The 27868-nt window shown below is 65.9% G+C and overlaps 2 protein-coding genes across 7 annotated transcripts in view; one reads left to right on the top strand and one right to left on the bottom strand.

The window, feature by feature from the left end:
• The window catches only part of STMN3 (stathmin 3), a 41451-nt gene that overhangs the window by 10804 nt on the left and 2779 nt on the right, over positions 1-27868 (bottom strand). The window contains exon 1 of one of the 2 annotated variants that reach the window (XM_057703936.1): positions 25-455. The exons of the other annotated variant lie outside the window; for it this stretch is intronic. The gene's annotated coding sequence lies outside the window, so the exon portion shown is untranslated. Of the gene's footprint in view, positions 1-24; positions 456-27868 lie in introns of those variants that run through there. 2 annotated transcript variants of the gene reach the window in all.
• On the top strand, positions 286-27722 carry RTEL1 (regulator of telomere elongation helicase 1). Of its 5 annotated transcripts, none has more exons than XM_057703922.1 (36): positions 286-372; positions 971-1220; positions 2077-2269; positions 2509-2602; positions 3074-3155; positions 3328-3388; positions 6209-6284; positions 6741-6825; positions 7124-7189; positions 7883-8036; positions 13229-13267; positions 13369-13447; positions 14238-14335; positions 14854-14909; positions 18612-18683; positions 18860-18941; positions 19851-19983; positions 20093-20206; positions 20281-20321; positions 20473-20558; positions 20685-20762; positions 21061-21138; positions 21566-21712; positions 21786-21901; positions 22048-22171; positions 22261-22408; positions 22532-22692; positions 23210-23284; positions 24595-24793; positions 24973-25116; positions 25678-25794; positions 25954-26184; positions 26262-26417; positions 26536-26670; positions 26759-26862; positions 27000-27722. In XM_057703922.1, the coding sequence occupies exons 2-36, from the start codon at positions 1119-1121 to the stop codon at positions 27078-27080; spliced, it is 3807 nt and encodes a 1268-aa protein (XP_057559905.1). In that variant the 5' UTR covers positions 286-372; positions 971-1118; the 3' UTR covers positions 27081-27722. The 5 variants fall into 5 exon arrangements, with proteins under 5 accessions (XP_057559905.1, XP_057559902.1, XP_057559906.1 ...); XM_057703919.1 differs by having other exon boundaries at positions 23210-23305; positions 27000-27721; XM_057703921.1 differs by lacking the exon at positions 286-372 and adding an exon at positions 579-657 and having other exon boundaries at positions 23210-23305; positions 27000-27721.

Here is a 27868-nt window from a genome sequence, read left to right as displayed (position 1 = left end):
AAAAGGGGGGAAACCACAGGAAACCTGTTAGAAGGCTCGTGCTATTGTCCAGGCGGTTGTCCGAGGGGGCTCGGGCCAGGGGGGAGGTGGGAATGGAGACCCTGGTGGGGATGGCCTCGAGGGAGGAGACGGCGGGACCCCGGCTCGCGCCCGCCGGCGAGGAGGTGCCGGTCCCTGGGCTCAGGGTCCACGGAAGGTTCGGGTGGGACCCGGAACGCAGCGCGCCGGTAGCGCGCGGACTCCTCGGCAGGGGAGCGGTTTCCGGCCGGAACGCTGCGCGGCGGACCGGAATCGGGGGCGGAAGCGCAGCGCGTTCAAGTGCGCGCCGCAACCCGCAAAGTCGGACCCGTGCCGGCGGAGGACGCGGTGGTGGTGCGTCGGCTGGACGGGGGCGAAGCCCTGGGGACCCCGGTCGTGGGAGGCTCCCCGCGGAGACGCTGGCCCTGGACCCTGCGTCCGAGCGGCGCCTTCCGCAACCGCAGCGCCCGGCGGGCCGCGCGCGGGCGACTCTGCCGCGTGGCGTTGTGGGGCGCGTCGTGCGCGGCTGCGCGTGCGCGGAGGGGGCCCGCGGGCAGGGGGCGGGGTCCGGCGTGCGGGAGGCAGCGGGGTTCGCGAGGCAGAGCGGCCGGCTGGGCGCCGCACGCGTCCGCGCCCCAGGTCGGAGCAGCGCGCGCGCTCTCGCTGCCCGCCTGGGCGGGATGGGGCCGGCCCGGGCAGCGGAGGGTTGGGAGCCGCGGGGGCCGGGGCGAGGAGGGGAGGTGCGGCGGAGGGGAAGGCAGCGTTGCTGCGGGTGGGGCACGCGGAGCAGCGCGGGGCGGGAGGACGAGGCACGGCCGGCACCTCCCCGGGGTCCTCGCGATAGGATGTCCCAGGCTCGGCTTCGGACCCGCCTGCGGGGGGCACTGCCCGAGGGGCCTGGCGCTCGAGAAAGGCCCGCTAAAAAGTCTCGTCGTCTCCGTCTCTGCCACAGGGGCGCCCGTGGAGAACGTGTCCCAGCAGCGCAGGCTGGCGCCACGTACCTGGCGTGGCCGAGACCGTGAGATGTTCGGAGGGGGTTTTGTCTGCAGACCCACACCGCCTGCGTTTCAGCCTCTGTGTCCGCCCGAGAGTAGGCCAGTATGCCCAAGGTGACCCTGAATGGTGTGGTAGTCGATTTCCCTTTCCAGCCGTACAAATGCCAAGAGGAGTACATGAGCAAGGTCTTGGAGTGCTTGCAGAAGGTGAGGCTGCAGACCGAGGGGCTTGTACCTGCGGGATGGGTCAGCGCGGGTGGAGGCTCAGCAGAGACCTAATGTAGCTGCACCTTCCCGTTTACTCCGGTCACATCCTGCTGCCCTCCTGGAGGTGGGCCTCTGCCATAAATGGGGCTCGTGTTGTAGGTGGGGTAGGGGAGAGGCCAAACAAATACACAAAGAAAGATAATTCTGGATGGTGGTGAGTGCTGTGGAGACGAGAAGTAAGGTGATAGGCTTCAGAGCCCCTTGGGGGCCTCTCTGAGGAGGCAGCGTGGGAGCTGAGGCCAAGCGAGGAGGGGCTGCTAGCCCGCTGAGGACCTGGAGGAAGCCTCTCCGCACAGGGACAGCTGGTGCCCAGCCCTCGTTTGGGGAGGTCGTTACACCTCGCGGGGCGCAGCTTGCTTTCTGCTGGGTTTCTGGTCACGTCCTCCCATACCCCACCCATGCCCCAGCCCTGGAGGGCTGTCCCTGCCGCCGGGTCCCTGCGCCCATTCCTGTGGCGGCTGGGGAGCAGCTCTGCGGCTGTGCCTCGTGTCTGCCTGGGTCTCCCACTCAGACTCCCGGCTGAGAGCTCGGTGGGCCGGCAGGTTCTGTTCGGATAGTGTAAATGTTTGCATCCAGAATTGCAGACCCAAACTCCTGTGTTGGGCTCTGACCCGGAGTTAGTCGCCTCCTGTTTACATCAGGCAGGAAAACACTGTGGTGTGTAGGGTGGCGCTCTCCACATCGTCTGCTGACGGGCCTGATGTCATCGACAGCTGCGGGGCTTGTCTCAGGTGGGCCGGGGGGCCCGCAGCGCCCGCCCCCCGCTTCCCGTGACCCTGCTCCCCACCCCATTCAGAAGGTGAACGGCGTGCTGGAGAGCCCCACGGGCACGGGCAAGACGCTGTGCCTCCTGTGCAGCACGCTGGCCTGGCGGGAGCAGCTCCGCGACGCCATCTCTGCCCGCAAGATTGCCGAGAGGGCGTCAGGGCAGCTCCTCGACAGCACCTTGGCGTCCTGGGGGACCGCTGCCCAGGAAGGGGACGTCCCAGGTGATGCTCCTTCTTGCCCCGCTCCTGGCTCTGTGGGGGCAGGTGGGGAGGGAGGGGAGTTGCAGCGGCCACGCTGTTCTGGCTGTAAACCCAGGGTTTACAGGCCAAACGTGGACCCTTCAGAGACCCGCTGCGCTCCTCCCTGCGGCGCGTTTCGGGTGTCCGATGCTTCGCTGACCTGATGGAGGTGGCCCGGTGCCCTGGGTTCACGGGGTTGTCACCTGTCCTCCCTCGGGCAGCGTGCTACACGGACGTCCCGAAGATCATTTACGCCTCCCGGACGCACTCACAGCTCACGCAGGTCATCAGCGAGCTCCGGAATACCTCTTACCGGTGGGTCACGTGGCATCCATGCCCACCTTGGGGTCATGGGGTGGTCTGCCCAGACTCCACCCTGGGGACATGCTGGGCTCAGGCTGTGGGGCTGCTGCCCTGACCTTGGGCTTGCACCATGAGCTCCTCGCAGCCCTTGAGGAGTCAGCTGTGGTTGTGGGCTGGGGCTTCTGCGGGTGGGGAGGCTCTGCCCTGAGTCGGAGCCCCCGGCACTGCTGCAGGAGGGTTGGGCCCCGTGCCTCCCGCGAGAGGGAGCACACAGGTGGTGGAGCCGCCCCGAGGCCTCGCCTCCTTGCTCACCCGGGACCCTGGCCGTGGTGGATTTCTGCCCCGGCTGCTCCCTCTGGCTTCCCGGGCACGTGAGCGAAGCTTCCTGGTGCTCCCAGTGTAGCCCATGGGGCTCCTGCCACTGGACGGCACCGGGGCCCCCGCCCTCTGATCCTTGGGCCCCCTGATCCTCTCCCCCGCCAGGCCCCGAGTGTGTGTGCTGGGCTCCCGGGAGCAGCTGTGTATCCATCCTGAGGTGAAGAAGCAGGAGAGTAACCACATGCAGGTGGGCTCCTGGGGCGCCCAGCCCGGCCACGGTGGGGGTGCTGCTGGGCTCCGGAGCCCCCAGCTGTGCCCCGGGGGAGGGGGCTGAAGAGCTGGCAGGGGTGCAGCTGGCATGGCTGCCTGTCTGGGGAGGGCTTGGCCGTCACACGAGCCCAGACCTCATCCCCCCCCAGGTCCACCTGTGCCGGAAGAAAGTGGCGAGTCACTCCTGTTACTTCTACAACAACGTGGAAGGTGAGAGGGCCCGAGGCAGTCTCTCCTGCCCATGGGAGTGGAGTCCGGGGGCCGGGCACAGCGGCCTGCTGGGCTGCTGGCTCCCACCTCTCGGTGCGCCCGCGAGGCTGCCTCCTGCTCCTCGGGGTGGAGGAGCCTGGGCTCTGTCTCCTGGCGACTGGCCCCCGAATGCGTGCAGAGGAGAGAGCCGCACGACGTCCGGGAACTGGGACTGCGGGAGGGTCCCGCCGCCCTGGCCGGAGGGCTCCCTGGGCATGCGCTGTGCATACAGAGGGGTTTGTGCAGAGCAGATGCTCCCTTCTGGGGGTCTGGAATTTGGGTGCCTGCCAGGCAGGGTGCCAGCGTGCGCAGCCCGCACCACACCCTGAGCGCGGGGTCCCTGGAGAGCATTTCCCTCGTGGTCTCGGCTCTTTCCGGGGTGTCAGCTGGGGAGGGGGTCCTGGAGGCTCCTCCACGTGCTTTTCCCTTTGCTGACTCTGCGTGGCATCCTTTCACTGCCGCCCGTCGCTGCGTGGGTGCGACGCGCGCTGAACCCCGGGGTTGTGCCAGTGGCTCCTCCAGCCTCATCCAGAAACGGACGAGAGTGACACGCGCAGGGCTCGTGATGGCGGCCGGCCAGGTGTGGCATGGCTGTGTGACTGCAGGTGCCGGGCCCTGAGAAGGGGGGCCCTCGTCTCCTGTCAGTGACTTCCCTGGGGCTCAGAGTGGAGGGGTGGCACGGGTGCCCTTGCCTCCAAAGCCTTCCTTTTCCGCGTGTGGCTGCTCCTCGTGTCTGTTGGGGTTTCTGGCGTCAGAGGTGACAGCAGAGAGGCGTCTCTGTGGTGCGGCCTCTGTAGACAGGCTGGGGGAGGGGGGGCCTGAAAGGTCAGGGTTCTCTCTGTTTCCTGCCTTAGGGTGGGGAGTCAGACCCCGAGGTGACCTGGGCCCCGGAGCACTCATACCGGTGACCCACAAGCCACCATCTGCTCGGGTTGGGAGTGCCCAGCGGGCCAGGCCTGTGCCAGGCAGAGGGTCAGGACAGCGCTGCGCTCGCAGAGGCCTGAGCTGGGGGTCCCAGCGCCCTGGGAGAGACGTGGGGGGTGGGGGGTGTGCCGGCCGCGGGTCGGGCTGCACCGCTCGGCCTCTGGGATGAGGACCCAGTGTCGCAGGCTTGCTCTGCACCGCCTTCCTGTTGGTGATGTCCCTTGGTCTGGTGACACCGAGGCCCCTCAGGACAGCGGTGACGTGTGAGGGCCCTGGGCCGCAGGCTGCTGGCCCCCGGCTCTGCTGCCTCCGTCAGCCGCAGGCCTGTGGGTGTCGGGCCGCCTTCTCGTCCAGCCCCGCGCGGCCCTCTGACCTCAGCGCCGCCTTCCCGCGAGCCCTTGGTGCTCGGTGGAGTCGAGCCCCCTCTGTCCACGTCCCCGGCAGAGGGGGGTTCCAGGTGTCCTGTCGGCCACAGGTCAGAGGCTTTTGGTGGGAACCGCTCCAGCCACCTTTTCACAGCAACCTGTGGGTCAGCTCGTCCACTCTGCTGGGCCAGCCCGCCGCTGCAGGTCCTGTCCGTCACCTGCAGCACCCCTCAGCTCACCTGGAGGGTCCTTGAGGAGGGAGGGGACAGGAGGTCAGGGCCGGGGTAGGAGCTTCCGGTCCACAGTGGAGGCGCCCTTGGGCCTGCTGTGTGCCGGCCCTCGGGCGGCCCCAGGCCCTGCCCCGTCTGTGTCCTCCGCGTCCCTGCCCCTGCTCTCCTATGTGCCCTCTGCCTGCTCACGGAGGGCATCCACTCACTGTAAACAGGCACGTCCTTGCTGTTCCAGCCTCCTCTGCTAGGTGACCCACGGGTTGTGACGGGGTGTCTCCAGCAGGTGCCCAGGCTCTGGAGGGGGGAGAAGAGTGGGCCGAGACCCCAAGAGGGGAGGAGGGGAGCCTGCGTGTGGAGAGGAGAGAGGCGTGCAGCGTGGGGGCCCCGCCTGGCCTGCGTCCTGCCAGGGAGCAAGCACAGCGCTGCCCGCCTGCAGCGTCTGGACCCTGCAGTCAGCCTGGGTGGGGCCCCCTCGGCCCCTCCTCCCCACTCTCTCTCCCCACCCCCCCACCCTTACCTGCCTGGTCTCCTCCCCCGCCTCTCCACCCCCTCGCCCCTCGGGCGTCCCTGAGCTCTGGGGCTGGCCTGCTGCGGAGTGTGCTGATTGGCTGGCCTGTTGCTGTGGTGCCCCGGAGTGGCTGGCTCTTCTTCCCCTGCAGGGCAGGGGGGACCTCCTGGGGTTGGTCACTGTGGAGGGCCTGTGTGTTCGGGCCTGTGCAGTTAAGCGCTGGGCCTGGTACCTGCCGCAGTGGATCCGGGAGCTGGGCGCCCATGTCCACGTGGGGCTGCCCTGAGACTGTGTGCTCGTGAGAAGAGACCGTTGGTCCTGTCTGCTGCGGCGGGCCTGGGCTTCGCTGGGTGATAGCGGTTCCCTGGCGGATTCCTACAGGCCCAGTTGGGGGGCCCGTGTCCCTTCTTGAGGCCCGTCCTGCCCAGGGCCACACAGCCAGCAGGGAGTGGGGCTTGGCTGGGCTGCCATCCTGAGGAAGTGGCCCCGGGGCTGTGGGGCCTTGGGTGGGCTCTGCCTCTCCTGCCCACCCGGCCTCAGATCTGGGGTGGCGGTGACAGGCTGAGGGGTGCCTCCCCCCCGGGGGTCTCCTGTCAGTGTTCAGCCTCAGGCTCATGGTCCCCGTGGCCTAGAGCAGGGCACCCTCCCCGGGGGCGGCCCGCCGCCAGGAGCCGTTCTGTCCTGGGTGTCTCCCGTGGCCCCGGGGGCCTCGGTGGACCTGAGCGCCTGCGTTGATTCCTGCCCGTGTCCCCAGAGAAGAGCCTGGAGCAGGAGCTGGCCACCGCCATCCTGGACATCGAGGACCTGGTCAGGAGTGGGACCGGGCACAAGTAAGGCCCCCCACCCCCTGCCCCGCGCCAAGGGCTGGGCTCCCTCCACATGCAGAGGCATGTACGTTCCTTTCCTTAAAGTAAAGTAAGAAGTGAGATCCTCCTTCCCGGCCCCCAGGCCCCCGACCCTGCCCGGCAGGCCTTTGCTCTTGGAGTGTCCAGCTCGTCCTCCACCTGATACGGCCCCTCCTCTCTGAGGATCGCTGCTGCGACCTTGTAGCATCAGGGCTTCAGTCGTGGTGACACAGGCCCCACTGTCTTGCTTCTCCCCATCTCTCCTCCTGTCCAGGGTCGGGTGGGGTTTGTTTCTGTAGGTTTTTAAGTGGGTGATCCACTCACACGGTTGAAAACCGGTGGTGTGAGGGGCGGCTGGGCGAGCCTTTCCGCCGCGCTGGCCCCAGCTCTCCCGCCCCCCCGTGCCTCCTCCCCTGCAGCCTGTGCCCCCTCCCCCTGCAGGCTGTGCCCTTACTACCTGTCTCGGAACCTGAAGCAGCAGGCCGACATCATCTTCATGCCCTACAACTACTTGCTGGACGCCAAGGTGAGGCCCTGCTCTGCGTGGCCAGCGGTGTCCGATGGCGGGGAGTGTCCCAGGCTCGCGAGGGGCCGGCAGAGCCCATGCTGGTTCCAGTCCTGGGATCAGACCCTTGCTCAGAGGCGCAGGCTGGCGCTGGGAGACCGGCCTCCCTCACTGGCCTGGGGCTGCAGGCAGCGCGTGCTGAGTTCCGGGAGCGGGCGGGCTGGCAGGAGTGAGGGGACCCCACATGGGGGCCGGGGTTGGGGTCCCTCTCCAGCTGGACCTTGTAAGGCAGCCCTGTCCCCCCCCCGGCTGTGTGTAGAGTCGCCGTGCGCACAGCATCGACCTGAAGGGGACAGTCGTGATCTTCGACGAAGCTCACAACGTGGTCAGTGTCTGGGTGGCCTTCCTGACACCCCTTCCTCCCGCCCACTTTCTTGCGCAGAGCAGCTCGGCCTCTCTGTCCAGACGCCTGTGCCCCACTGTCCACACCAGGCACACCTGGGCGGGGCAGGCTTCCGGCCTGCGCCCGCTGTTTCCACTCAGGACTCCCAGACCCCTCCTGCCGTCTCGTGCCTTCTGTTTCCTCCTGTCCCTGGCGGCTGCCTCCCTGTCCCCGGCTCGCCCTGTCCCACCTGTTGTGCAGCCTCTGTCAGGGCCCAAGGATCGCGTCTCTAGGATTGGTGGGCCTTGACCAGGGCACTGGAGGAAGGCCGCTTAGGGAGCATGGAGGGGTCCACGGGAGCCTGGCATCCTGGGACAGAGGCAGCTGCCCCCAACCCCACTGGGTTCCCGGCAGCTGTTGGCCTGGGGCACGGTGGGCCCAGTGAGCCAGATGTGACTTTTGAGAGAAACTAGAAGCTAGAGTCTAACGGAAAATTTTCTGACTATGAAATGTTGGCAGCTCACGTAAAATTGTCTTCAGACGCTGCCTGGGCCAGAGGTCCATCTCTGGACCAGCTTGAGACCTGACCTTGAGGACGTGGGGTGGGGCTTGGGGGGCTCTTGCTTCCTCCTCCCTCTGCCCCCCACCCCACCTCTGCCTTCCGGAACCCCGTGGTGGGTGTGCTCGGGCTCACAGGAGAAGATGTGTGAGGAGGCCGCATCCTTCGACCTGACACCCCACGACGTGGCTTCAGGACTGGACGTGATAGACCAGGTGCTGGAGGAGCGGACCAAGGTGGCGCAGCAAGCCGAGCTCCACCCAGAGTTCAGGGCGGACTCTGCCAGCTCAGGTGCGCTCGCGGCGGGGGCTGCGGACCACACCAGGGGCCCGTCTGCCCAGGATCCTTCTTTCAGGTCGGCTCCAGGGGACGATGTCAGCCTTTGTGAGAGGCTTCTCGGCCTCACAGGTCGGGGGTGGATACCACCCAAGCAGTCAACACTTTCTCAAGTCCTTTCTGCTGTTTCCCTGTGGGGGTGGGCTTGCCTCCACTGCGTGAAACCAAAAACCAGGGGGATGTGCCGACGGCACCTTCTAACAACCCGTGAGTGTCGTCCACACGAAACATCCTCTTCTCAGAGAGTGCAGCCCCGCGTTTTCCTTTGGCAGCAGGGATCACGGCGGGGGTAGACACTTTGGTGGACGTTTTGGGGGGCCTGTGTTAGGGTTAAGCACACTTTGCTCGCCCAGAGCGCTCTGTAGCAAGCGCTTCCACGGTCGCGTGGCTGCAGGTTTGTAGCCTGTGCGTGTTGCCCTGTGGATGTCTTCCACGTCCCGCCGTGTCCTTCACGTGAGTGGGGTGGGGCGTGAACGGCCTCAGCCTCCTGGTCCCTCTGCAGCCACACGCGTGGACAGACTCCAGAGGAAGTGCAGGCCCCTCCTCCTACGCAGCCAGCTGCTGCTCCCCCTCTGCGAGGCTCTCCCGGTCTCTGACGCGCTCACAGGCTGCGCTGGGGGAGAGGGTTTGTCAGTGGCCTTGTGTGTCTAGCACAGACGTTCTCAACGTGTTCGCTTTGGGACCCTTTAAACTTTATGTTCTTGAAACGTCCTGAGCTTTGCTCACGTGAGTTACATTTATGGATGATGACTGTTAGAAGCGAACGCTAAAAAACTAAACGACAAACCATTACGTGCTGTGCGTCCGTGTCCTTGGGCTGCCCTAGCAAAGCACCACAGGCCGGGAGGCTCCAACAGTAGACGTCTGTCCTGTCACTTCTGGGGTCAGACAGCCACGTGTCGGATGTGTGTCGGGGGGGTGGCTCCTGCACGTGCTCCAGGCCTCTCCCCCAGCGTGGGCGTACCTGGGTTTGTAGACGCCGCATTCCAGTCTCTCCCCGTCTTCACAGTGTCCTCCCTCGTAGGAACACCTGTCACTGGATGAGGGCCCAACCCGGTCCACTAGGACCTCATCCTGACTGACCCCATCTGCAAATAAGGTCACATTCACAGGGGTCAGAGTTTAGGATTTGAGCATAGCTTTCTGGAGGACACAGGGCAATCCGTGACATGGTAACATAAATAACATTTTTTGGGAAAAATAAGTATTTTAGAAATTAGTTGAGTGGCATTGTTTCAGTTTTGCAAATCTCTTTGCTATCTGGCTTAATACAAGGTAACTGGATCTCATAACTGTTCCTGCTTTGGGCTGATGTGCCCCACATCATGCCTGTGTTCATTTCCTGGTGCTGCTGAGAGAAGTTTCCAGGCTGAGCTTAAAGCAGCACAAGCGTGTTATCTCATGGTCCCGGGAGCCCAGGCCGGGTCAGCAGTGCTGTTGCTTCTGGAGGCACGAGAGGAAAATCCGTTTCTTGGCCTTTTCCAGCTTCGAGGTGCCAGGTCGTGAGCTCTGCTTCTTGTCTGTCCTCTGACTCTGCAAGGACCCTGCTGTTCCGTTTAGGGCCTCCACCCCCGCTAATCCAGGGGTTTTTCCCTGGAGGTCCTCAGCCGCATTGCTCCTGCAAGTCCCTTGTGCCATGAAGCTGACCTGCTCGTGGTTCCAGGGATGAGAACATGGACGTGTGGGGGCCAGCGTCAGCCTCTGGGGGACTGCGCTGTGTGTTTGCGAGAGGAAGAGGGAAGAAGGCAAGTCGTGTATCGGGAGTGACAGCAGTGGTGTCGGGAGCAGCACCTCGAAAGCGGGTTGGCCCTGCAGCCCTCCTGGGCGGGTCCCGGCCTGCTGGCTCCGCCGCTGCGGTGCGCTCGCTCCAACGTCCTCACCTGCCGTGGGAAGTTCTAGGTCGGCTGAATGCAAGCATCTGAGGAAAGGGGTCCGTGTTTCCCCAGGGAGTTGTCCAGGCGTGCCTGATTGATTGGCAGTCGTGTGTGTTATAAACCTGCTGTTTTAGAGTCGGATGTTGTTTTAGGACTTTTTTCTCTTTGTAAAGCCAGTCATTTGCTGTCGTTTGTCTCCGTATTGATTCTCCGGATCGCTGTGGTCCCAGGTATGAAGAGCCCTTTCAGCCTGCGGCTCCAAGTCTCTTTCTGTCTGGGGACGTTGTCCTGCACGCAGAGCTCAGGCCCGGCCTTGGCTGCAGTTTCTCCTGCAGGGATCACGTCGTGTCTCTTCCACCTGAGTTCAGAACCTGTCCCTCTCTCAAATCCCTTTGTCTCATTTTTCTTTGACTTATAAACATTTCTCCTTTTCATTTTGTTTCTTTTAAGGTGATGCGGCGTGTATCTGCTTTTGTGTCCTTGTAATTTAATCTTTGTTTCTAAAGTGCTTTCTCCTCCTAGTCTCGTGAGAGGCCTGTTGGTTCATTTCTGAGCTGTAGGAGCCCTGACTTGCATTGTTGTTTCATGCCTCATGTCCTGTCCCGACATCGTCATCCTCTGTGTTCTCGCCAGCTCACAGATGACTTGCTACACCTCCTGGGTGTCTTCCCCAGACACCCCCCCCCCAATCGCTAATGTTTTGCCCCGTTTGATCAGCCCCCGCTGAGTGGACAGATTTCCTTTTTCTCTGCCTCCTCAAGGGCAGTTGCAGACCTGACACCTTTGCTCTGTGTCCTAGTGTCTATTTCCTAAGAACAAGGCCATTCTTGACGATCCGATCGGAAGCCAGTGTCTGTGCTGCCCTCTCTGGTTGGCAGCCCTGCTAGCATCTTCCTAACCATCCTTGGTAGAGCCCGAAATGCAGGCGCCCCATGGCCGGGCCTTGACCGGTCTGTGCCTCACAGGCCGTCCCGTGCGGCTGCACGTGTGTGAAGAGAAAGGCTGGTGCCTCGTTGACTGTCCTGCAGTGTGGGTTTGTCTGCTGGGATCTCATGGTTGGGTTCGGGCTCTGCGTTGTGGTGGCAGTATCGTGGGCGCGTGTCTTCTCGTGGGCGTGTGAGGACGTCAGCTTCCGTCTGCTCACGCGATGGCTGCGGGAGCACTGGCGGCGTCCGTTAGGGCTTCGTCCCGGAAGCGGGGATCTCCGTGACCCCGCAGCCTGCCGGGGGAGGTCTCGTACTTCTCTCCGCCTCCGTGTCCGTGTCGGCACGTGTGTCCACGTGCTCTCGCGCTGCCCCCCCGTTGGACTCCAGAACCACGTGGCTCGCTCTCCTGTCCTCCCTTGCTGTGTTTGCAGTGCCTTTTTCTCCGTACTTTACTTGCTTGTTTGAGCTTAGAACCCGCAGACAGTTGTTTCAGAGTTGCCCGCCCACCCGGGATACACGCACGCCCACCCGCGAGGTGTGACCTCGGCGCGTCCTTGGTCCTGTGTCGGTGGTCTCCGAGCTCGGAGGGAAAACGCTCGCACGAGGCCCTTGGCGGCCCCCTCTGCTTCCCTGTGGCCGCGCTACTCAGTTTAGGCTCCTGTGCTTGTGTTTCATTTCTTACTCCACTTTTTGCCATTTATGTCGATGTTACTGTTGCTTTGTTTTGAGTACTTGAAGAAAGATGAACGTGGTCCCTAGTCCAGGTCTTGTTAGTGTCTGGTTTATGCTTTCTGTGACTGACTGACGGACTGATTGATTGGTTTTGCGGAAAGAGGCAGATGCAGGTAGGTTGCATTTGCTCTTCTTTCTTTCCTGCGGAAGGCGGGCCTGTATCTTGTAGTCGCCTCTCTGTACAGGGACGGCCCTTCTCTCTCCAGCTGCCTGCCTCTCTCCCTTGGAGCGTCCGTATCTGTCCAGCCATCTGTGTAGCATTTAGGTTGTTTCCAGTATTTTGCAACTACAGACAGTGCTGTCATGTGCTCGTTTGTCTCTTTGAGGTAGTTCTTCAGGGTAGCTTCTGGGAGGTGGGGCTGCTGGCCAACAGGGAAGCGTGTCTGCCGAGGAGGTGAAATATCGTTCCGTGTTACAGGCTCCGTCGCGGGTAGTGTGGGCACCGGTGCGCCTTCCCTGCGCCGTGAGCGTGGGGTCTGGGAGCCTCACCGACGGAGCGTGGGGTCAGGTGCTCCCTCTTTGCCAGCATGAAGGTTGGAAGGTGGGCCTCGCTGTAGTTGGGCTTTTCTCTTGGGAGTGAAACTGGCCGTCTTTTCATTGCTTCAGGAGCGTGTTTCATGACAGCGTCTCGGTGGGTGTGGAGTGCCAGATCCCCGTGGTTTCTACCCGACGTCCTTGCTTTGTCCTCAGGGCCACGGGGCCCTAGTGGTCACCTCTCCTTAGCTGCTCTTGTCCGTGACCGTGTCTCAGACGTCCCTTGGCGGTTTGGAGGAGCGTTGCTCAGACGTTGTGTAGAATGCTCGCTGGGATTGGGATCTGTGTGCTGTTCCTCCCTGGACGTACGGGGCATGGGGTGCAGGAAGGAAGCGTTCAGAGGCACATGCCCGCTTCATCACACCCCATGGATGTCCTTACAGTTGGCGCTGTGAGACCCGGGACCTTGGTGGCCGGCTGAGGTCGGCCTTGTCAGGGGCCCACGTGACTCATCCTCTCCTTTCCACACTGTCCTCTCTGGACGGAGGTCACTCTGCACTGCCCACACCTACAAAGTGAGGTTATTGACCCGGGGGTCCATCTCCGTGACCCTGTGAGGCAGCAGTTTCTCAGAAACGATACCCACAGCACAAGCACCCAGAGAAAAAACAGATAAACAGGACTGAACAAAATCAGCCACTTTTGTGCATCAGAGGACACTGTCAAGAAAGCAAAGACATCTACAGAACAGGAGGAATATCTTGCCAGTAATATATCTGATAGGGGATTTGTATCTAAAACATGGAGGAAACTCTTAACTCAATAAAAAGACCACCCAACCCAATTTAAAAATGGGTAAAACATATAAACAGACACGTCTTCAGAGATACACTGGTGGCCAGTGTGCACATGAGAACAGGAGCCCACTGGTCATCAGGAAAAGCCCGGTCAGGGCCGTGTTCACGTGTGTGGCCGCGGGGCTCTCGGGCGACCCCTCCTCGGCTCAGGCTGCTCCGGGCCGGCCTGCGGCTGCGGGGGTCTCGGAGCCGCCGCTCTCCTGGGGGTGTCCCGGCCCCTTAGGGCGGGGTGGCGCAGTGAGCGCGGTGCGGACGTGTGCATCTGCAGCCTTTGCCTCCCCCAGGGCTGAGCCTGGAGCTGGAAGACCTCGCGAAGCTGAAGAGTAAGTGCCCCCCGCCTCCTGCCTGTGCCTGGGACCCCTCCCTCCAGGAGCGTCCCCCACGGACGACCCCCGCCCCTGACAGCCCTGCCCCGCCCCCACAGTGATCCTGCTCCGCCTGGAGGGGGCCATCGACGCTGTGGAGCTGCCTGGAGGCGACCGCGGTGTCACCAAGCCCGGGAGGTGTGGAGCGGAGAGGGGAGGGTGTGCGGGGCTGTCCCTGCAGCACTCCAGCGCACGTGGCCTGGAGCGTCACTGGGTCGCAGCCCAGGGCGTCTTTTTGGTGGCCGGGTGTTGGCACCGCCACCTGCCCCTTCGGTCCCGTCCCCTGCGCTGCGGCTGCCTTTTAGAATGAGGCACCTGCCTCCGTGTCACCTTCTGTTAGGATGAAAGTGGAGTCACACCACCACCTCTTTAGGCCACCAGTTGCCTGGAACTTTCTGAACGCCCCACAGGCCTCCGTGCCGCAGGATTTGTTTCCCGTGGGATGGTGGCCTGGGGCGGGTGTCACTCTCGGTGCACCGCTGCCGGCTGCGCTGGGACCCAGGCCCGGGTCTCTCGAGGCAAGGGATGTTCTGGAGCGCTGGGCTGCCGGCCTGGCCCCTGAGCCCCGTCTGCTCGGCTGTGCTCAGACCTGCGCAGGGCCTGGCTGCTCCCCGGGTGGCCCAGGTGCCTCCCCGGCTCCCACGCCCACGGGGCTTCCTCTGCAGCTTCCCTTGCCTGCCCTCCCTCCCGACTCTTCCCAGAAGTGCTCTCTGGGTGCCCTGCACAGAGCCGGCGCGTGGGGGCACCCTGATGACACCTCCTGGCCCACGCGTAGGCCTGTGCTGGGGATGCAGGTCTCGCAGGCTGCTGTGCTCCCCTGAGGGGCGAGGCCTTTCACCTGCAGGTTTGGGCCTCACTGAGGACTCAGGGCTCCCCCCCCCGTGCAGCCTGGTCTTCTGCCAGGCCTGAGCCGCCTGTCTCCTCGTAGCTACATCTTCGAGCTGTTTGCTGAAGCCCAGATAACGTTTCAGACCAAGGGCTGCATCCTTGAGTCCCTGGACCAGATCATCCAACACCTGGCAGGACGTGAGTCCCCGGCCGCCGTGCGCCCTGCGGCTGACTGCTCGCTCAAGGGCGCAGCCCGACGGGAATGGGGCCCGCGGGGCTGCCCTTCTGATTGGAACGTTGAGGCCTTAGCATGTTTGGCGGCGTGTGTCCTGGAAAGAGCGGTCTTCCCTGGTCAGACCCTTTTAGGAACCAGCGGTGAGGGGCCTGGGTGGCCCCACCATCCTTTCCCCCAAACCACCCGCGCTGTTTCTGCCCAGAGGATGTCCGTGGGACCGCTTCCCACAGGCTGTGCCGCGGAGCCCCGGGTGCCGGGGGGGGGGGGGGGGGGTCTTGGTCTCACCGGCGGCACCCAGCCTTGCCACGCTCTTGGGCTCTGGGCAGCCCCAGCCTTATTTGGCCGCAGAGCCTCTTTCCTTGTCCTGCTCACCCACGGGAGGCTCACGGGGAAGACGGGGAAGCTGCCCTCCGAGGGCACGCCCTTCAGCCGACACAAGGCCAGAGGCCCAGTGGATGCTCAGCGCCCGCTGCCCCCACAGGTACGGGGCTGTTCGCCAGCACGGCGGGGCTGCAGAAGCTGGCGGATGTCATCCAGGTAGGGAGTGGCGGCCGCGAGGATCTGGGTTCTCCCTGTCTTTCCTGATGGACGCTGGGGGGGCGTCCTTCCACGGAGCTGCTGTTGCTTCCAGATTTGGGGCAGACGAGGCATCCCCCGCACTCGCTTCAGTCAGCACCGCGGGGCTGGTTTCCTCGCGCCCTGAGCGCCCACCCACAGGCCTAGAGGGCGCGCCAGGTGGGGAGCGGGCCGTGTAGGGTGAGGGTCCTCCGGGTCCCCGTAGTTTGCAGACAGGCCCAGCAGCTCCTGCCTGACCAGCTGCCGCCTTTTCTCCAGTTTCTTGCTGACCCAGCTTTTCTGGGGAAAGTGAACACAGAAGCCCATCCCAGAGTGGGGGGCGTGTCCTCTGTCCCCCAGCCCCCGTCCCGTTGCTGGGCTGGCCTTGCCCAGAGGCTATTCAGACGTGGGGTGCGTGTGTCCATGAGCTCAGCTGGGGCCTGGGGTGTGTGGAGTCCACGCGTGGTCCGTGTGTCCCCTGGACCAGGCCAGCCTCACCCTGAGCTTTGGGATCCGCTTGGGGGTGGGGACAGCCGCCAGGGCTCACCGAGCCCCTCCTCTGCCATGTGCTGGCCCCACCTTCCCCAGGCGGGTGACCGGGGGCTGTCACGCAGCTCCGGGCCCCTGGATGTGACCACTTCCTGCCCCTAAGGTGCCGTCTTGTATGTCTAGCTGTCTTCCCCAGGCCCAGCTGAGCCACGGCCTCAGCTCGAGTGGAGGCCTGCTCCCATCTTCCCTAGCTGGGTGGCTGCTCAGCCGGCTGCTGAGGACCAGTCCGGCCCCTCCTGTACCTCGATGGGCCTTTCTGCAGGGACCCTCTGTGGCCATTGGCCCTTGGGGACACGGGGTCCCTGGAGGCCCCATGTGGCGCGTGCGTGGCTGCCGTGCTGCGCGGGTCCCAGTGGGGTGTGCCTGGCTGCGTGCGGATCGGTGGGCTCGAGGCCGCAGTGACCTGCCCGGCAGTGCCTGTCACACTGTCACCGTCTCGTGTCCCTCTCCACCCTGGCTGTGCTTCCAAGGCTACACGACCCCTTTCACTCTGCCCGCAGGGCCCCTGGCCGCGCCCACAGGCGTTTGTCACGGTGGGGTGTGGGGTGAGCGGCTGCCAGGTCACGCTTTCTCTAGGCAGAGGGGACGCGCCACACCAGCGAGCGCGCACGGCCTGCCGGCAGCTCGGGCAGCAGAGGACGCTGAGTCACCCGCCAGGGGCTACGTAGAGCAGCTGCCAGAGGAAATTCCAAACCAAAGGGATTAGTGGTGTTTGGGTTCCAGAGAGTCTGGAGCAGGGAGGAACCTGCCCCATAAACGGGCATCTGGGCAGAGGAGGGGCCGCGCAGGCCTGGAGCCGAGGGTGCCCGTGAGGAGGGGTGGGCGGACGGGCAGAGGGCACCACGGACGGATGGCCTGCCTGCAGGGGTGGGGCCTCCAGGGCAGGGCCAGGGGGGCTGCTGTTGGGGCTCAGGACTGCATGGAGACCCAGCAGTCATGGTAGGTCACCGCCTAGGTGGCAGAGGCCTGGGCCACCTGCTGCCCCCGCAGAGACATGCAGGAGGAACTGGGACAGAGCCCGGGTCTGCAGGACGACATGCTAGGATGTTCCTTCTCTGTGACCCTGGCTGTCCTTCCAGTCCCGTCCCCGCCCCACAAATGGGACGGAGCCCCCAGGGTGGAGTGCAGAGCTGGCCGTGGGCAGGCGGTGCAGCCCAGGCCAGGAGGGAGGCCACGCTTAGCTCTCCCAGGGCTGCAGCTACACCCACACCTGCCGCCTCCTCCCCGCTGCCCACCTGTGTGTCTGGCACGGTGTGAGGGCAGCCCTGGGGCCATGACACAGCGGTTTACAGAGGAAGCCACGGCCCCCGAGTGGCCTTACCTGCTGGCATGGCGTCCCCTCTGGGGTCAAGTCCAGTGTGTGTGACCCCGCCCGTGCAGGCGGACACGTCGGTAAGTCACGAGGCCAGGTGGTTTGCTGTCTGGAGGTGGAAAATGCTTCTTGAAGCTCCTCTCACCCTTGGCACTTACTCCTCGCAGGCTGCACTGTCCGGGGGCCTCACACGCAGGGCCGGGGGGTGCCTGCTGCTCCTCCCGGCCGGGCTGCGTGCCCACGTCCCCAGGGCCTGGCACGTTCTCTGAGACCGGGGTGTTGATCCGGTGCCCCGGGCTTTCCTGTTGTAGGGAGACTGGGTGGGTGAGGCTTCGCCTGTGGCCGCAGGCGGGCCGGTCTGTGTTTTCACAGACGAGGGCGGCACGCGTCGTGGCTGTCTCTTCAGCGTCTCACCCAGCAGAGGGCCCCCGGGAGCCACGTGCAGGAGGCACTTCCTGCAGGCTCGCTGCGCAGGGCGATGGGATGCGCCGTCCCTTCTGAATGTGTCTTGGCCTCATTTCCACCAGCTGAGTGTCAGCGTCAGACTGTTGCTTTCTGTGCGGAGCCTGTCAGGTGTGGGCCGGGGTGCGCTGGGCTCCGGGCTGTTGGGATAGCCGGGCTCTGGGACGTGCAGAGGTCTGGCCAGAGGTCGGCTCTCTGTTGGGCTTCACAGTCTGCTCTGAAGGAAGTGATGTCTGGCTCTGGATGTACCTCCAGGGCTACGGACTTTTTGCTGCTGTTGTGAAAGGGGTCTTTTTAACTCACCGGTGCTTGTGTGTGAGAAACCTATTGACTTTTTTTTTTAATCTTTATTGGATTATAATTGCTTTCCAATGTTATGCTACTTTCTGCTATACAACAGAGGAAATCAGCTGTGTGTATCCGTATGTCACCATGCCCCATCCTTGTTGAGCCTCCCTCCCACCATCCGCATCCCACTCTCTAGGTCCTCACCAAGCACAGAGCGGATCTCTCTGTGCTATGCAGCAGCTTCCCACTAGTCATCTGCGTTACACATGTGGTACACATATACAATGGAATATTACTCAGCTGTGAAAAGGAACGAAATTGAGTCATTTGTAGAGACATGGGTGGACCTGGAGTCTGTCATAGTGAAGTAAGTCAGAAAGAGAAAAACGCATACTGTATATTAACGCATACATATGGAGTCTAGAAAAATGGTACAGATGAACCTCGTGGCAGGGCAGGCACAGAGACGCAGATGTAGAGAAGGATGTGTGGACACGGGTGGGGGAGGGGAGGCTGGGACGAAGTGAGTGCGCCCGTGTGTGAAGCTGTCTTACTAAGTTTGTTTTCAGTCCTAGAAGCTCGTTGTTTGGTTTTCTGGATGTTCTAAGTGGTCATGTTGTTTGTAATGCTCAGTGTTTTGTATTTCTGACCCCACATATATCCCTTTTGTGGTTTTTTTCTTGGCTTGTTGCATTGACGAAGAGTACAATTCTCGTTGTTTTAATTAGGGATTAATTTCATGCTGTCACTTCCTGCAGTAAACTGGGTTCCTTTCCCCGGGCTCCTGGCCCAGTCCTGGGGGAGAGGGGAGAGGGCGGCCGCTGACCCGGGCCCAGTCCCTGTGAGAGCTGCTGACCGGCCGCCGAGGGGGCTGCAGGGGGCTGTTCCAGCACAGTGGGCCCCTGTGGGGAGGGGAGGCGGCTCTGCCCCGCGGCCCGGGCTCCTGCCCCAGGCACGCTGGTGGCTGGCAGGCAGGGGCCGGCGATGGCCGTGCCCTGAGTGTCCGTCCTGGGTGGGATGACTCGGCGGGCGTGGCAGCCTGTGGTGACTTTGTCCTTCATTCTGCCTTCCAGACCGTGTTTAGCGTGGACCCTGCTGAGGGCAGCGCCGGTGTCATGGTGGGGCCGGGATCTCAGTCCTACAAGGTGTGGCTGCCGCCAGGATGGGGGGCTCCCAGGCCAGGGTCTCCGTCCCACAGGGTGTGGCTGCCGCCAGGATGGGGGGCTCCCAGGCCAGGGTCTCCGTCCCACAGGGTGTGGCTGCCGCCAGGATGGGGGCTCCCGAGCGGGGCCCAGGACTCCTACCCGTTCCTCCTCGCCAGGTGCACATCCGCCCTGATGCCGGTCACTGGAAGACAGCTCAGCGGTCAGATGCCTGGAACACCACAGCGGCCAGAAAGCAAGGTGCGCCACCTCGGGGGGCTGGGACATGCTCCCCCTGACCTGGGGCAGTGCCCCGTCCAGCTGTGGGTTCCCAGCCGCCTCTCGGTCCAGCATCTTCCAGGTGACACCCTTCGAGGCCTCAGAGGAGTGCTGTGGCCGGGACCTGTTCAGAGTTTCCACAGGGGTCGGGCCTCAGACCCCTGCCCGGCACGCAGGGAGGCCTGGGGCCTGGGCCTGGGCCTGGACAGAGAAGCCAGAGTGCCCTGAGGCCGGGCTCCTGGGTCCTCGCCGTCCTCCCTGGTCACCTCTGTCATTGCTGGTGCAGGGCTGGCCCGGGACAGTGGGCCCGTGGCCTCGCCTGCCACCTCCGTCCTCCCCACTGAGGGGCAGGTCCCAACCCAAGGGTTGGAAAAGGCTCCTCTGGTCCTAGAGAGAGGTCTGCTGTTTCCCGGAAGTGTCCCTGCTGACCTGCGGTGTGGTCTTGACCCGAGAGTCAGAGGCTCGCACCCGCTTGTGCTGCCATCTCCTGTTTCCAGAGCCGCGGGGAGCGTGGGGAGCGCGGGCGTGTTTGCCCTGCGGGCTGTGCTTTGGTGTCCTCCCCAGCCGGGCAGGCATGGAGGACGTCACCGCCGGCTTCCTGCCTCGGGGCTCTGTCTTCTGCATTCCCGCCTGGCGTGCAGGGCGGGGGCTGGGCCTTCACACCCCGAGCCACCAGGGCGTCTGGGGTTGGGGTCGGCTGACCTCAGTGGACGTGACCTCAGCATCCCCCTCCCCTGGCTCCGGGGTGCCGGGGGGGCTTCTCCCACCTGCTTCCTGCTCCTGGGACCCCGCGGGAGGGCGGGCAGGCCCCGGGCAGACGGCACAGGGCTCGGGGCCCGGCGCTGCCTCGGGGGGCGCACGCAGGCTCACCCCCCCGCCCCGCCCCCGCAGGGAAGGTGCTGAGCTGCTGGTGCTTCAGCCCCGGCCACAGCATGCGTGAGCTGGTCCGCCAGGGCATCCGCACCCTCATCCTCACCAGCGGCACGCTGGCCCCTGTGTCCTCCTTCGCCTTGGAAATGCAGATGTGAGGCTACCCCTTGCCCCCCGGGAGGGTCCCGAAGCCAGCCCCCTACCCTGGGCTGCCGGGGTGCTGGGGGTTCAGGACCTCACAGGGGCACCCCGCCTCCCTCCAGCCCTTTCCCTGTCTGTCTGGAGAACCCACACGTCATCGACAAGCACCAGATCTGGGTGGGGATTGTCCCCAAAGGCCCCGACGGCTCCCAGCTGAGCTCCGCCTTTGACAAACGGTAAGGGGCGTGGCAGGCGAGGTGGGCGGCCAAGCGCCAGGCCCCTCATGGCAGCGGCCCCCGGTTCCGTGCAGGTTCTCCGACGAGTGCTTGTCCTCCCTGGGGAAGGCGCTGGGTGAGTGCCGTGCTGTCCAGTCCTGGGCCCCATTCTGAGGTCCCGCGCCCCCGCTCTGCTCCCTGTGCTGCCTGGTTTCTCGGGGGGGTCGGGGGCGGGGCAGTCCGCTCCAGACGTTCTCTCGTGCTGACCCCGGCCTCGGCGCTTGCAGGCAACATCGCCCGCGTGGTCCCACATGGGCTCCTGGTCTTCTTCCCTTCCTACCCCGTCATGGAGAAAAGCCTGGAGTTCTGGCGGGTGCGTCCCCCCTTCCGATGTCCTCTGGGGGCAGGGTGGAGTCCCAAGCAGCCAAGGGTCTGGCAAGGCCGGCCCGTGCCTTTGTCTGAGAAGGCGTGACAGGCGTTCCCTCCCCGCCTCCTTTAGGCTCGTGACTTTGCCAGGAAGCTGGAGGTCCTGAAGCCCCTGTTCGTGGAGCCAAGGAGCAAAGGAGGCTTCTCGGAGGTCCGGGTCCCCAGGGCTCCCTCCCCCGGCCCTGCAGGCGGCCCCGGTTCAGGCCAGCCCGCGGCCGAGGTCCTACTGGGCTTTTGGAAGTTTGGGCTCTGACACCCTGGCAGCAGGCCCTCCCTGAGCCCCGGGAGCAGGCACTGGGGGCAACCTGTGTCGTGAAGAAGCTGCTGCAGCCCTGCCGGCCCACCTCCTGCCTCGGACGGTGCTTCAGCTCGGAGGGTGGTTCCTGGGGTCTTGCTCAAGGAGGCGAGGGGCTGGAGGCCGGGCCAGGCTGACCAGCCTCCCCTTACAGGTGATGGAGGCGTTCTACACGAGAGTCGCTGCCCCTGGGTCCAGCGGGGCCGCCTTCCTGGCTGTGTGCCGGGGCAAGGTGAGGCCTCCGCCGTCTGTGTCCCACACGCCTGGCCCTCCTCCCCGCCTGGAGCCTGTGCTGGAGGGGCTCGGGGCTCGTGACCAGGGGCTGCAGCGTGGGCGGGAGAGGAAGGTCACCTCCTTCAGGCCCCACGTCCAGCAGACACGTGACGGTGTGGCCTGGCTGGTCCTGGCGGGGCTGGCCCTGGGGTCCTGGGGTGGGCACTGGGGCCCACGCATGGGCTGTGGCAGGAGGCAGAGGGGGTTCTGAGAATGAGAAGTTGGGTTCTGGGAGCGGTGGATCCCAGGTACAGCCTGGTTCAAGGTTGGCGGTCTCTCCCATCTTGCCCATCCTAGAGGCATGTGGCCATGAGGGTCCAGGCACGGGTGGGCCCTTGGGGAAGGTCTGGAGGCGGATGAGGGAAAAGAGCGCCCGCTGCCCCCAGGCCAGTGAGGGGCTGGACTTCGCGGACGCCAACGGTCGTGGCGTGATCGTTACCGGCCTCCCGTACCCACCCCGCATGGATCCCCGGGTTGTCCTCAAGATGCAGTTCCTGGACGAGATGAAGGGCCAGAATGGGGCCAAGGACCAGGTGAGACGCTGGGGAGCGGGGCTGGGCGGTGCCTGGGCCCCCATGACTGAGCCTCCGCCCTCTGGCCCCGCAGTTCCTCTCCGGGCATGACTGGTACCGGCAGCAGGCGTCCAGGGCCGTGAACCAGGCCATCGGGCGGGTGATCAGGCATCGCCACGACTACGGGGCCGTCTTCCTCTGCGACCACAGGTGAGGCCCCCCGCCCCCGCACCGCACGCCCCTCGGGCCGGGGCCCCCGCCCCCAGGCACTGGCTCTTCTCTCCGGTGAGTCTGCCAGGGAGGTGGGCTGTCGGGCAGACCGGGCTCCCAAGGCCGATGGCCCCACCACCCTGCAGGTTCGCCCACGCGGATGCCAGAGCCCAGCTGCCCTCCTGGGTGCGCCCCCACGTCAAGGTGTATGAGAACTTTGGCCATGTCATCCGCGACGTGGCCCAGTTCTTCCGTGTGGCCCAGAGAACCGTGAGTCCCGAGCACCGGCGGGCTGTCCCGGGGGAGCGGTGGGCAGGACCCCACACCCCCGGAGAAAACACCCACCCGTGACTATCCAGATGCCTGCGCCGGCCCCCCGGGCTGCTGCCCCGAGTCCGGGCGAAGGAGAAGGCACCGTCTCGGTGGCCAGGTCCCTCGGCCCCCTCCCCGCCAGGAAGGCCACGCGTCTGGACGTGCACGTCCCTAGCCTGAGGCAGAGACACGTGGGTGCGTGTGGCTGGGGGCCCGCAGGGTGGAGGGTGAGCGCCTCCAGCAGGCTGTGGCACTCTGGGACGGCCCGAGTGCCGGGTGGCCTGGTGGACTTGGCTGCCCGCACGTGTGCTCCTGCAGGCTTGCCGGGCTCCGGGGATCCCGAAGGCTGCCTGTGTGTGGAGTACGAGCGGGAGCCTGTCCGTGCGCCGCGGAGGCCCGCAGGGCTGCTGGCCGCCCTGGAGCACAGCGAGCGGCTGGCCGGGGGGCCCGGGGACCAGCCCCTCCCCGCGGAGGAGGAGGTGCGGGGGCGGGCTCCCTGGAGAGGGAGGCGGACGGCTCGGCCCCTCTGGGCTCGGGTGCCACCACGCTCAGCCCTGCACCCCTCCTGGTCGGGAGGGCGGGTGGGGTCTCTGCAGGCCCCTGGCACAGCCCCCGGCCCTCAGCTGGGCCCCCAGCAGGCCCCCGCGGGCTCTCCGCGAGTCAGCCACACCGTGCCCGCTCACTTCCCGCTCTGGCTGTGCCCGAGCCCGGCCCTTTCTGGGAGCCTGAGCCCTGGGCAGGACCCTGTGCCCTGGGGCCTTTGCCCAGAAGCCCGAATGCCCTGCCTCCCACCGTCCTGCCCTCCGGGCCTGGGGTGCCGCCGCCCCGCGCTGCGCGTCCCTTCCCGCCGGCACCCTTCAGTTCCTGCCCGCGCCGCTCGTGCTGGGTTCCCTGCCAAGGAGACCGGGGGTGCTCCTCCCCGCCCTGCCGCCCAGGGCAGCGTCAGGGCTTCAGGGCCCCGAGGGCCTGAGTCGCACGCGCCTGTGTCGCCCTCAGGCCCCCCGCCGCTCCGCCCTGTCGGGCCCTCGTGAGAAGAGGCCAGCGGAGGAGCAGCGCGGCAGGAGGAGGAAGGTCAGGCTGGTCGGCGACCCGGTACGTGAGCTTCCTGCGGACGGCGGGGGTCCGGGGGGAGCCTCGGGCCGGTGTGGCTCTGGGTGGTGTGAGGCGCCCACTGGCCTGACGGAGCTGTCCCCGCCGGGGCGGCTCTGGGGGCGCGCTGGAGCCGGGCCCAGGGGAGGGGGCGGCAGGCCCGTGGCCCGCGCCCCACGCCCCACTGGTGTTCGGCTGGACTCCTGATGGCCAGGTGGCTTGTCCTGTAGGTCCCTCTGCCGCCCTCCACCCTGGGCTCGCGCTGCGCGGGGCCTGCCCTGCTCTCATCCCGTCCCTGTTCTACTCTGATGTTTTACCGTGAGAACATCTCATCCCTCAGCCCTCCGAACCAGCACCGGGCTCCCGCGTGCCCTTTGCCGCCTGTCGCACACCTCCTGCCGGGTCTCTGGGCGGCCGCCCGCTCAGGGCAGTGCCTCCACACGTTGTGGAGTCCTGCAGGCTTGTCAGATGGGGACCTTTCGTTTTGCGTTGCTTTTTGGTGGTGCAGTGGGGTCCATGCAGGCCTCTGAGCTCTGTCCCCAAAAGGCGCTGCCTTCCCAGCTGGGCAGGAGCCAGGCCTGGCCCTTCGGCAGCTTCGGGGTGGGGCCTGCAGCCGGGCTGGCTCCCCTGGGCTGGGCCAGGCTGGGCTCTGGGCGCGAGTGTGGGAGGGCGCGGTGTTCCCAGCCTCGGGTGAGAACAGCTCAGAGCAGCTGGGTTACACCCCAGAAGCCCTGGAGAGCCCCACATGCCAGTGCCTCTGTCTACCTCCCTTGGCTCCTGGGAACAAGCAGCTGGTGCCCAGGGGACCGAAACACGGAGGAGGTGGCCTGGGCGCCAGGGTCTGGGCCCCGGAGGGCTGAGCAGGGGGGCAGCCTGGGAGCCTGAAGGGTCCTTGTCGAGGGTCCGCTGTCAGGGCCAGGGTGTGCAGCAGAGGTGGGGCACGGGGACGTGGGACGTCCCGGGACACAGAGACATGTCCCCTCCTGTGAGCGGACAGCCCTCCGAGCCAGGAGTGCCCGGTGCAGCGGCCCCGCCGTGGGCACCGGCAGCCCCGCGGAGGAGCAGGAGCCGCCGGTGCAGGGAAGGCCGCCTGCACGCCGTCCCTCTGCTGTGCTCGGCAGGCCTGGCCATCGAAGCCGAGGCCAGCCCAGAGGGTCCCCTGCAGGCCCCTCCCGGTTGCCCTGGGTGGCCGCAGCCAGGCCAGGCCCTCCCGGCGTCCTCCCCAGCAGCGCCCGATGGCGGCTCACGGGAGGGTCGGCGCCACCTGACGGGCACCGGGTCTGTGTTGGCAGGAGGGGGCGGCAGATGGTGTGGACACGGGCAGGGCCACGCTCTTCATGGCGGCCGTGAAGCAGGCTCTGAGCCGGGCCAGCTTCGACACCTTCACCCAGGCCCTGCGTGACTACAAGGGCTCCGATGACCTCGCTGCCCTGGCTGCTCACCTCGGCCCCCTTTTTGCTGAGGACCCCAAGAAGCACAGCCTGCTCCGAGGTGCCTCGACCTGCAGAGGCTGCCCGCTTGAGGGTCCCACCCTGGGGGCCACGCTGCAGCTGCGGGGGGGGGCCACTGGGGGCCACAGCTGAGCTGCTCCCCGGAAGAGGGGTGGGCGGGGACCCTGTGCAGCGGCCGCAGCCCCGGGGGCCTGCAGACCCGACCCTGCCTCCCCGCAGGCTTCTATCAGTTCGTGCGGCCGCACCACAAGCAGCAGTTTGAGGAGATCTGTGTCCGGCTGACGGGCCGAGGCTGCAGCTCCCGGCACGAGCACGACCTCGCCCAGAGGCAGGGGGCACAGCCGGCCCCAAACCCCAGCCTAGGTAGGACTCTCAAGCTCAGACCCTGAGGGTGGGGTGGCACCTGGCTCTTGGGGGCGGGGCCTCGTGTGGCCCAGCCTCCCTGTTCCTGATGGATCCGTGCAGGTGGCCCCGCTTCAGGGCGCCGTGGGCCCCGCGAGCACACATGGCCCGGCTTACGGGGAGGCCCTGCCCCTGGGGGGGCTGTGCACGCCCTGGGGGCCTGGAGCCCGTCCACCCGTCTCCACCTGGGGTGGGCCCTGCACGCGCGGAGCCTGGGAGCTGCTGTCCACGTGTGTTACGGAAGCGCCCACCTCTGGGCGAGACTTTTCCAAGGACGGGAGTCACAGGGGCCCCAGGCCTGGAGATGCCAGTTGGAGCTACCCTCCTGTTCCTTCTGGACTGGGGTGTCCTGCCCCCCACTCGAGGCAGGGGACAAGCCCTGCCTCCTCCCAGCTGTTGGGGGCCCCCAGTGGTCTGAGGGGAGTTTGAGGCCTGGTCTCTCCTCGGGCAGACCCCCTCCCTGGGGAGGCTCCAGACCCTCAAGGACCAACTGGGCGGCTCCTTGTCTCCATGTTTGTTTAGGAAGGAGGGAGTCCGACCCCAAGCTCACCGTGTCCCAGGGTGCAGCCAGGCAGCTGGACCCTTGCAAGCACCTGAACCAGGGCCGGCCCCACATGGCCTCTGGGCCGCTCCCCGCAGGTACCTGGTCCCTGAAGAGATTTTGGGTCAGAGCCAGGAGCAGAGGGCAGACCCTGGGGGGAGGAGTCTCCTGGGGACTGCTGTGGTTCTGCCGAGGAGGGGAGGCCGACGCGACTTCCTGGGAAGCTGGTGGACTGAGACGGGTTACTTTTCCACCAGGAGAGCCCAGCTGCCGGCCACTCGAGGGGTCTGGAGCCCCTGGAGCAAAGAAGCACCCACCCGCTGTGAGCGCCTACCTGGCTGATGCCCGCAGGGCCCTGGGGGCCGCAGGCTACAGCCAGCTCCTGGCGGCGCTGACCACCTACAAGCAGGACGATGATTTCGAGAAGGTGGTAGCTGTGGTGGCCGCACTTACCACCTCGAAGCCGAAGGACTTGCCCCTGCTGCAAAGCAAGTGGCTGGCGTGGGGGTGGGAGGGGGTGGGTGGCAGGCGGGCGCGGGCCGGGCCTGAGTGACGCTCCCTGCAGGGTTCGGCATGTTCGTGCGGCCACACCACAAGCAGCGCTTCCGGCAGACGTGCGAGGACCTGAGTGGCCTGCCCACCCCGGGCCGGGGCCCCCAGGCTCCAGGACCTGGGAACCCTGCCGCGCCTTGTGATCTCGCCCCTGGGGTGCCGGAGCCAGGTAGGGCCGCCTGCCTGGTGCTCCTGCTGCCCCAGCTACCCCCGGCCCTGGCAGGGCAGGTGAATGGGCAGCAGGGAAGCGCCTGGCACCCCTCAGACTTTTTCCCTCCTGCCTACAGGCCCCTCACGGCCGGAGAAACCCGGGAAGACCCAGAGCAAGATCTCCTCCTTCCTTACACAGAGGCCAGCTGGGGGGACAGGGGCTCCCAGCCGGCCCCCCAGTGCGCCCCGTGGGCAGGCACAGTCCGAGTGGGGTAGGTCTCGTGGGACAGGCTGCAGGGACCATTGGGAGCGGAGCCCAGCCTGAGCAGGCCTGTGGCGCTGACGTCAGCCCCCTTGCAGTGGGCTTGGCGTGTCCCGGCTGCAGGGCAGAGGACGTGGTCCCCTTCCAGTGCCCCTCCTGCGACTTCCACTGCTGCCAGGCCTGCTGGCGACAGCACCTCCAGGTCGGCAGCGAGACCCTGTGGACGCGGCCCTATCTCCCGTGGATGCAGCCTGCCGGCATTGCCCCACGTGGTGGGCTTGAGGGGTGGGGTGGGCAGTGGTGTCCGGCAGGTGTGTCCAGCGCCCTCTGTCTCCACAGGCCTCTAGGACGTGCCCGGCCTGCCATGCTGCCACCAGAAAGCAGAGCCTCACGCAGGTCTTCTGGCCGGAGCCCCAGTGAGCGTGGAGGTCCTCTGGGCGCTTGCGTGGTCTGCGGAGGCTGAGGCGAGCCCTGCCTGGGCCGCAGCCTGGACGCTTGCCTGTCGGGCTGGGGGTGGCCCAGGCGTGGTACCAGAAACCCTCTGGCCAAGAGCCCAGCTGACAGGGAGGCCAGTCCAGTGTCCGTGGGGAACCCTCTCAAGATGGCAGCGGGTCCTGGGCCCCTGAGGGAGACCCTGAGGCCACACGGGGGTCTGGGGTGGGTCCACTGGAAGGTGCTTCCCCAGAACTTCCCTGGCCGCGGGCTTGTGGGTGGACCCCCAGCAGGAAGGAGGGGAGCCCTGCGTCTCTTGTCTGGGGGACCTTCGGTTCATCAGGGCACAGGTTCTAATAAAGCTGCTGGCACTGCTGGGATGGGGGTGTTCGTGGCCTGGGCTTGGGGGTGGGTGGGGGCACGCGGGCAGTCTCCCTCCTGCCTGGTTTCTCAAGAGGGGGTGCCGCCGCTCCCTCTGCCCCTGGCCGCTAGGCCTGGTAAGGCGGTCAGGAGCTGCGCGCGGTCTGGGGGTCCTCACAGGGCTGTCCTGGCACTGGGCTCTGGCCCCCAGGTCGCCGGCCCCACCCCCCCCCGTCCCAGGCGGGGCAGGGCTCCGCGGGGGCGTGGCCAGGCCAGCCCTTATGGGACCCGGCCGGAGGCCACCGCCGCTCCAGGGAGAGCATGAGGGCCGCGCCGCGGCTGCTGCTGGCGCGGGGGGCGGCGGCGGGCGCGCTCACCTACCCGTGGCGGGACGCGGAGACCGGGGCGTGGCTGGT

The sequence above is a fragment of the Hippopotamus amphibius genome, chromosome 12 (assembly GCF_030028045.1).
Source record: "Hippopotamus amphibius kiboko isolate mHipAmp2 chromosome 12, mHipAmp2.hap2, whole genome shotgun sequence".
NCBI lineage: Eukaryota > Metazoa > Chordata > Mammalia > Artiodactyla > Hippopotamidae > Hippopotamus > Hippopotamus amphibius.
This window is presented reverse-complemented; position numbering and strand designations above follow the sequence as displayed.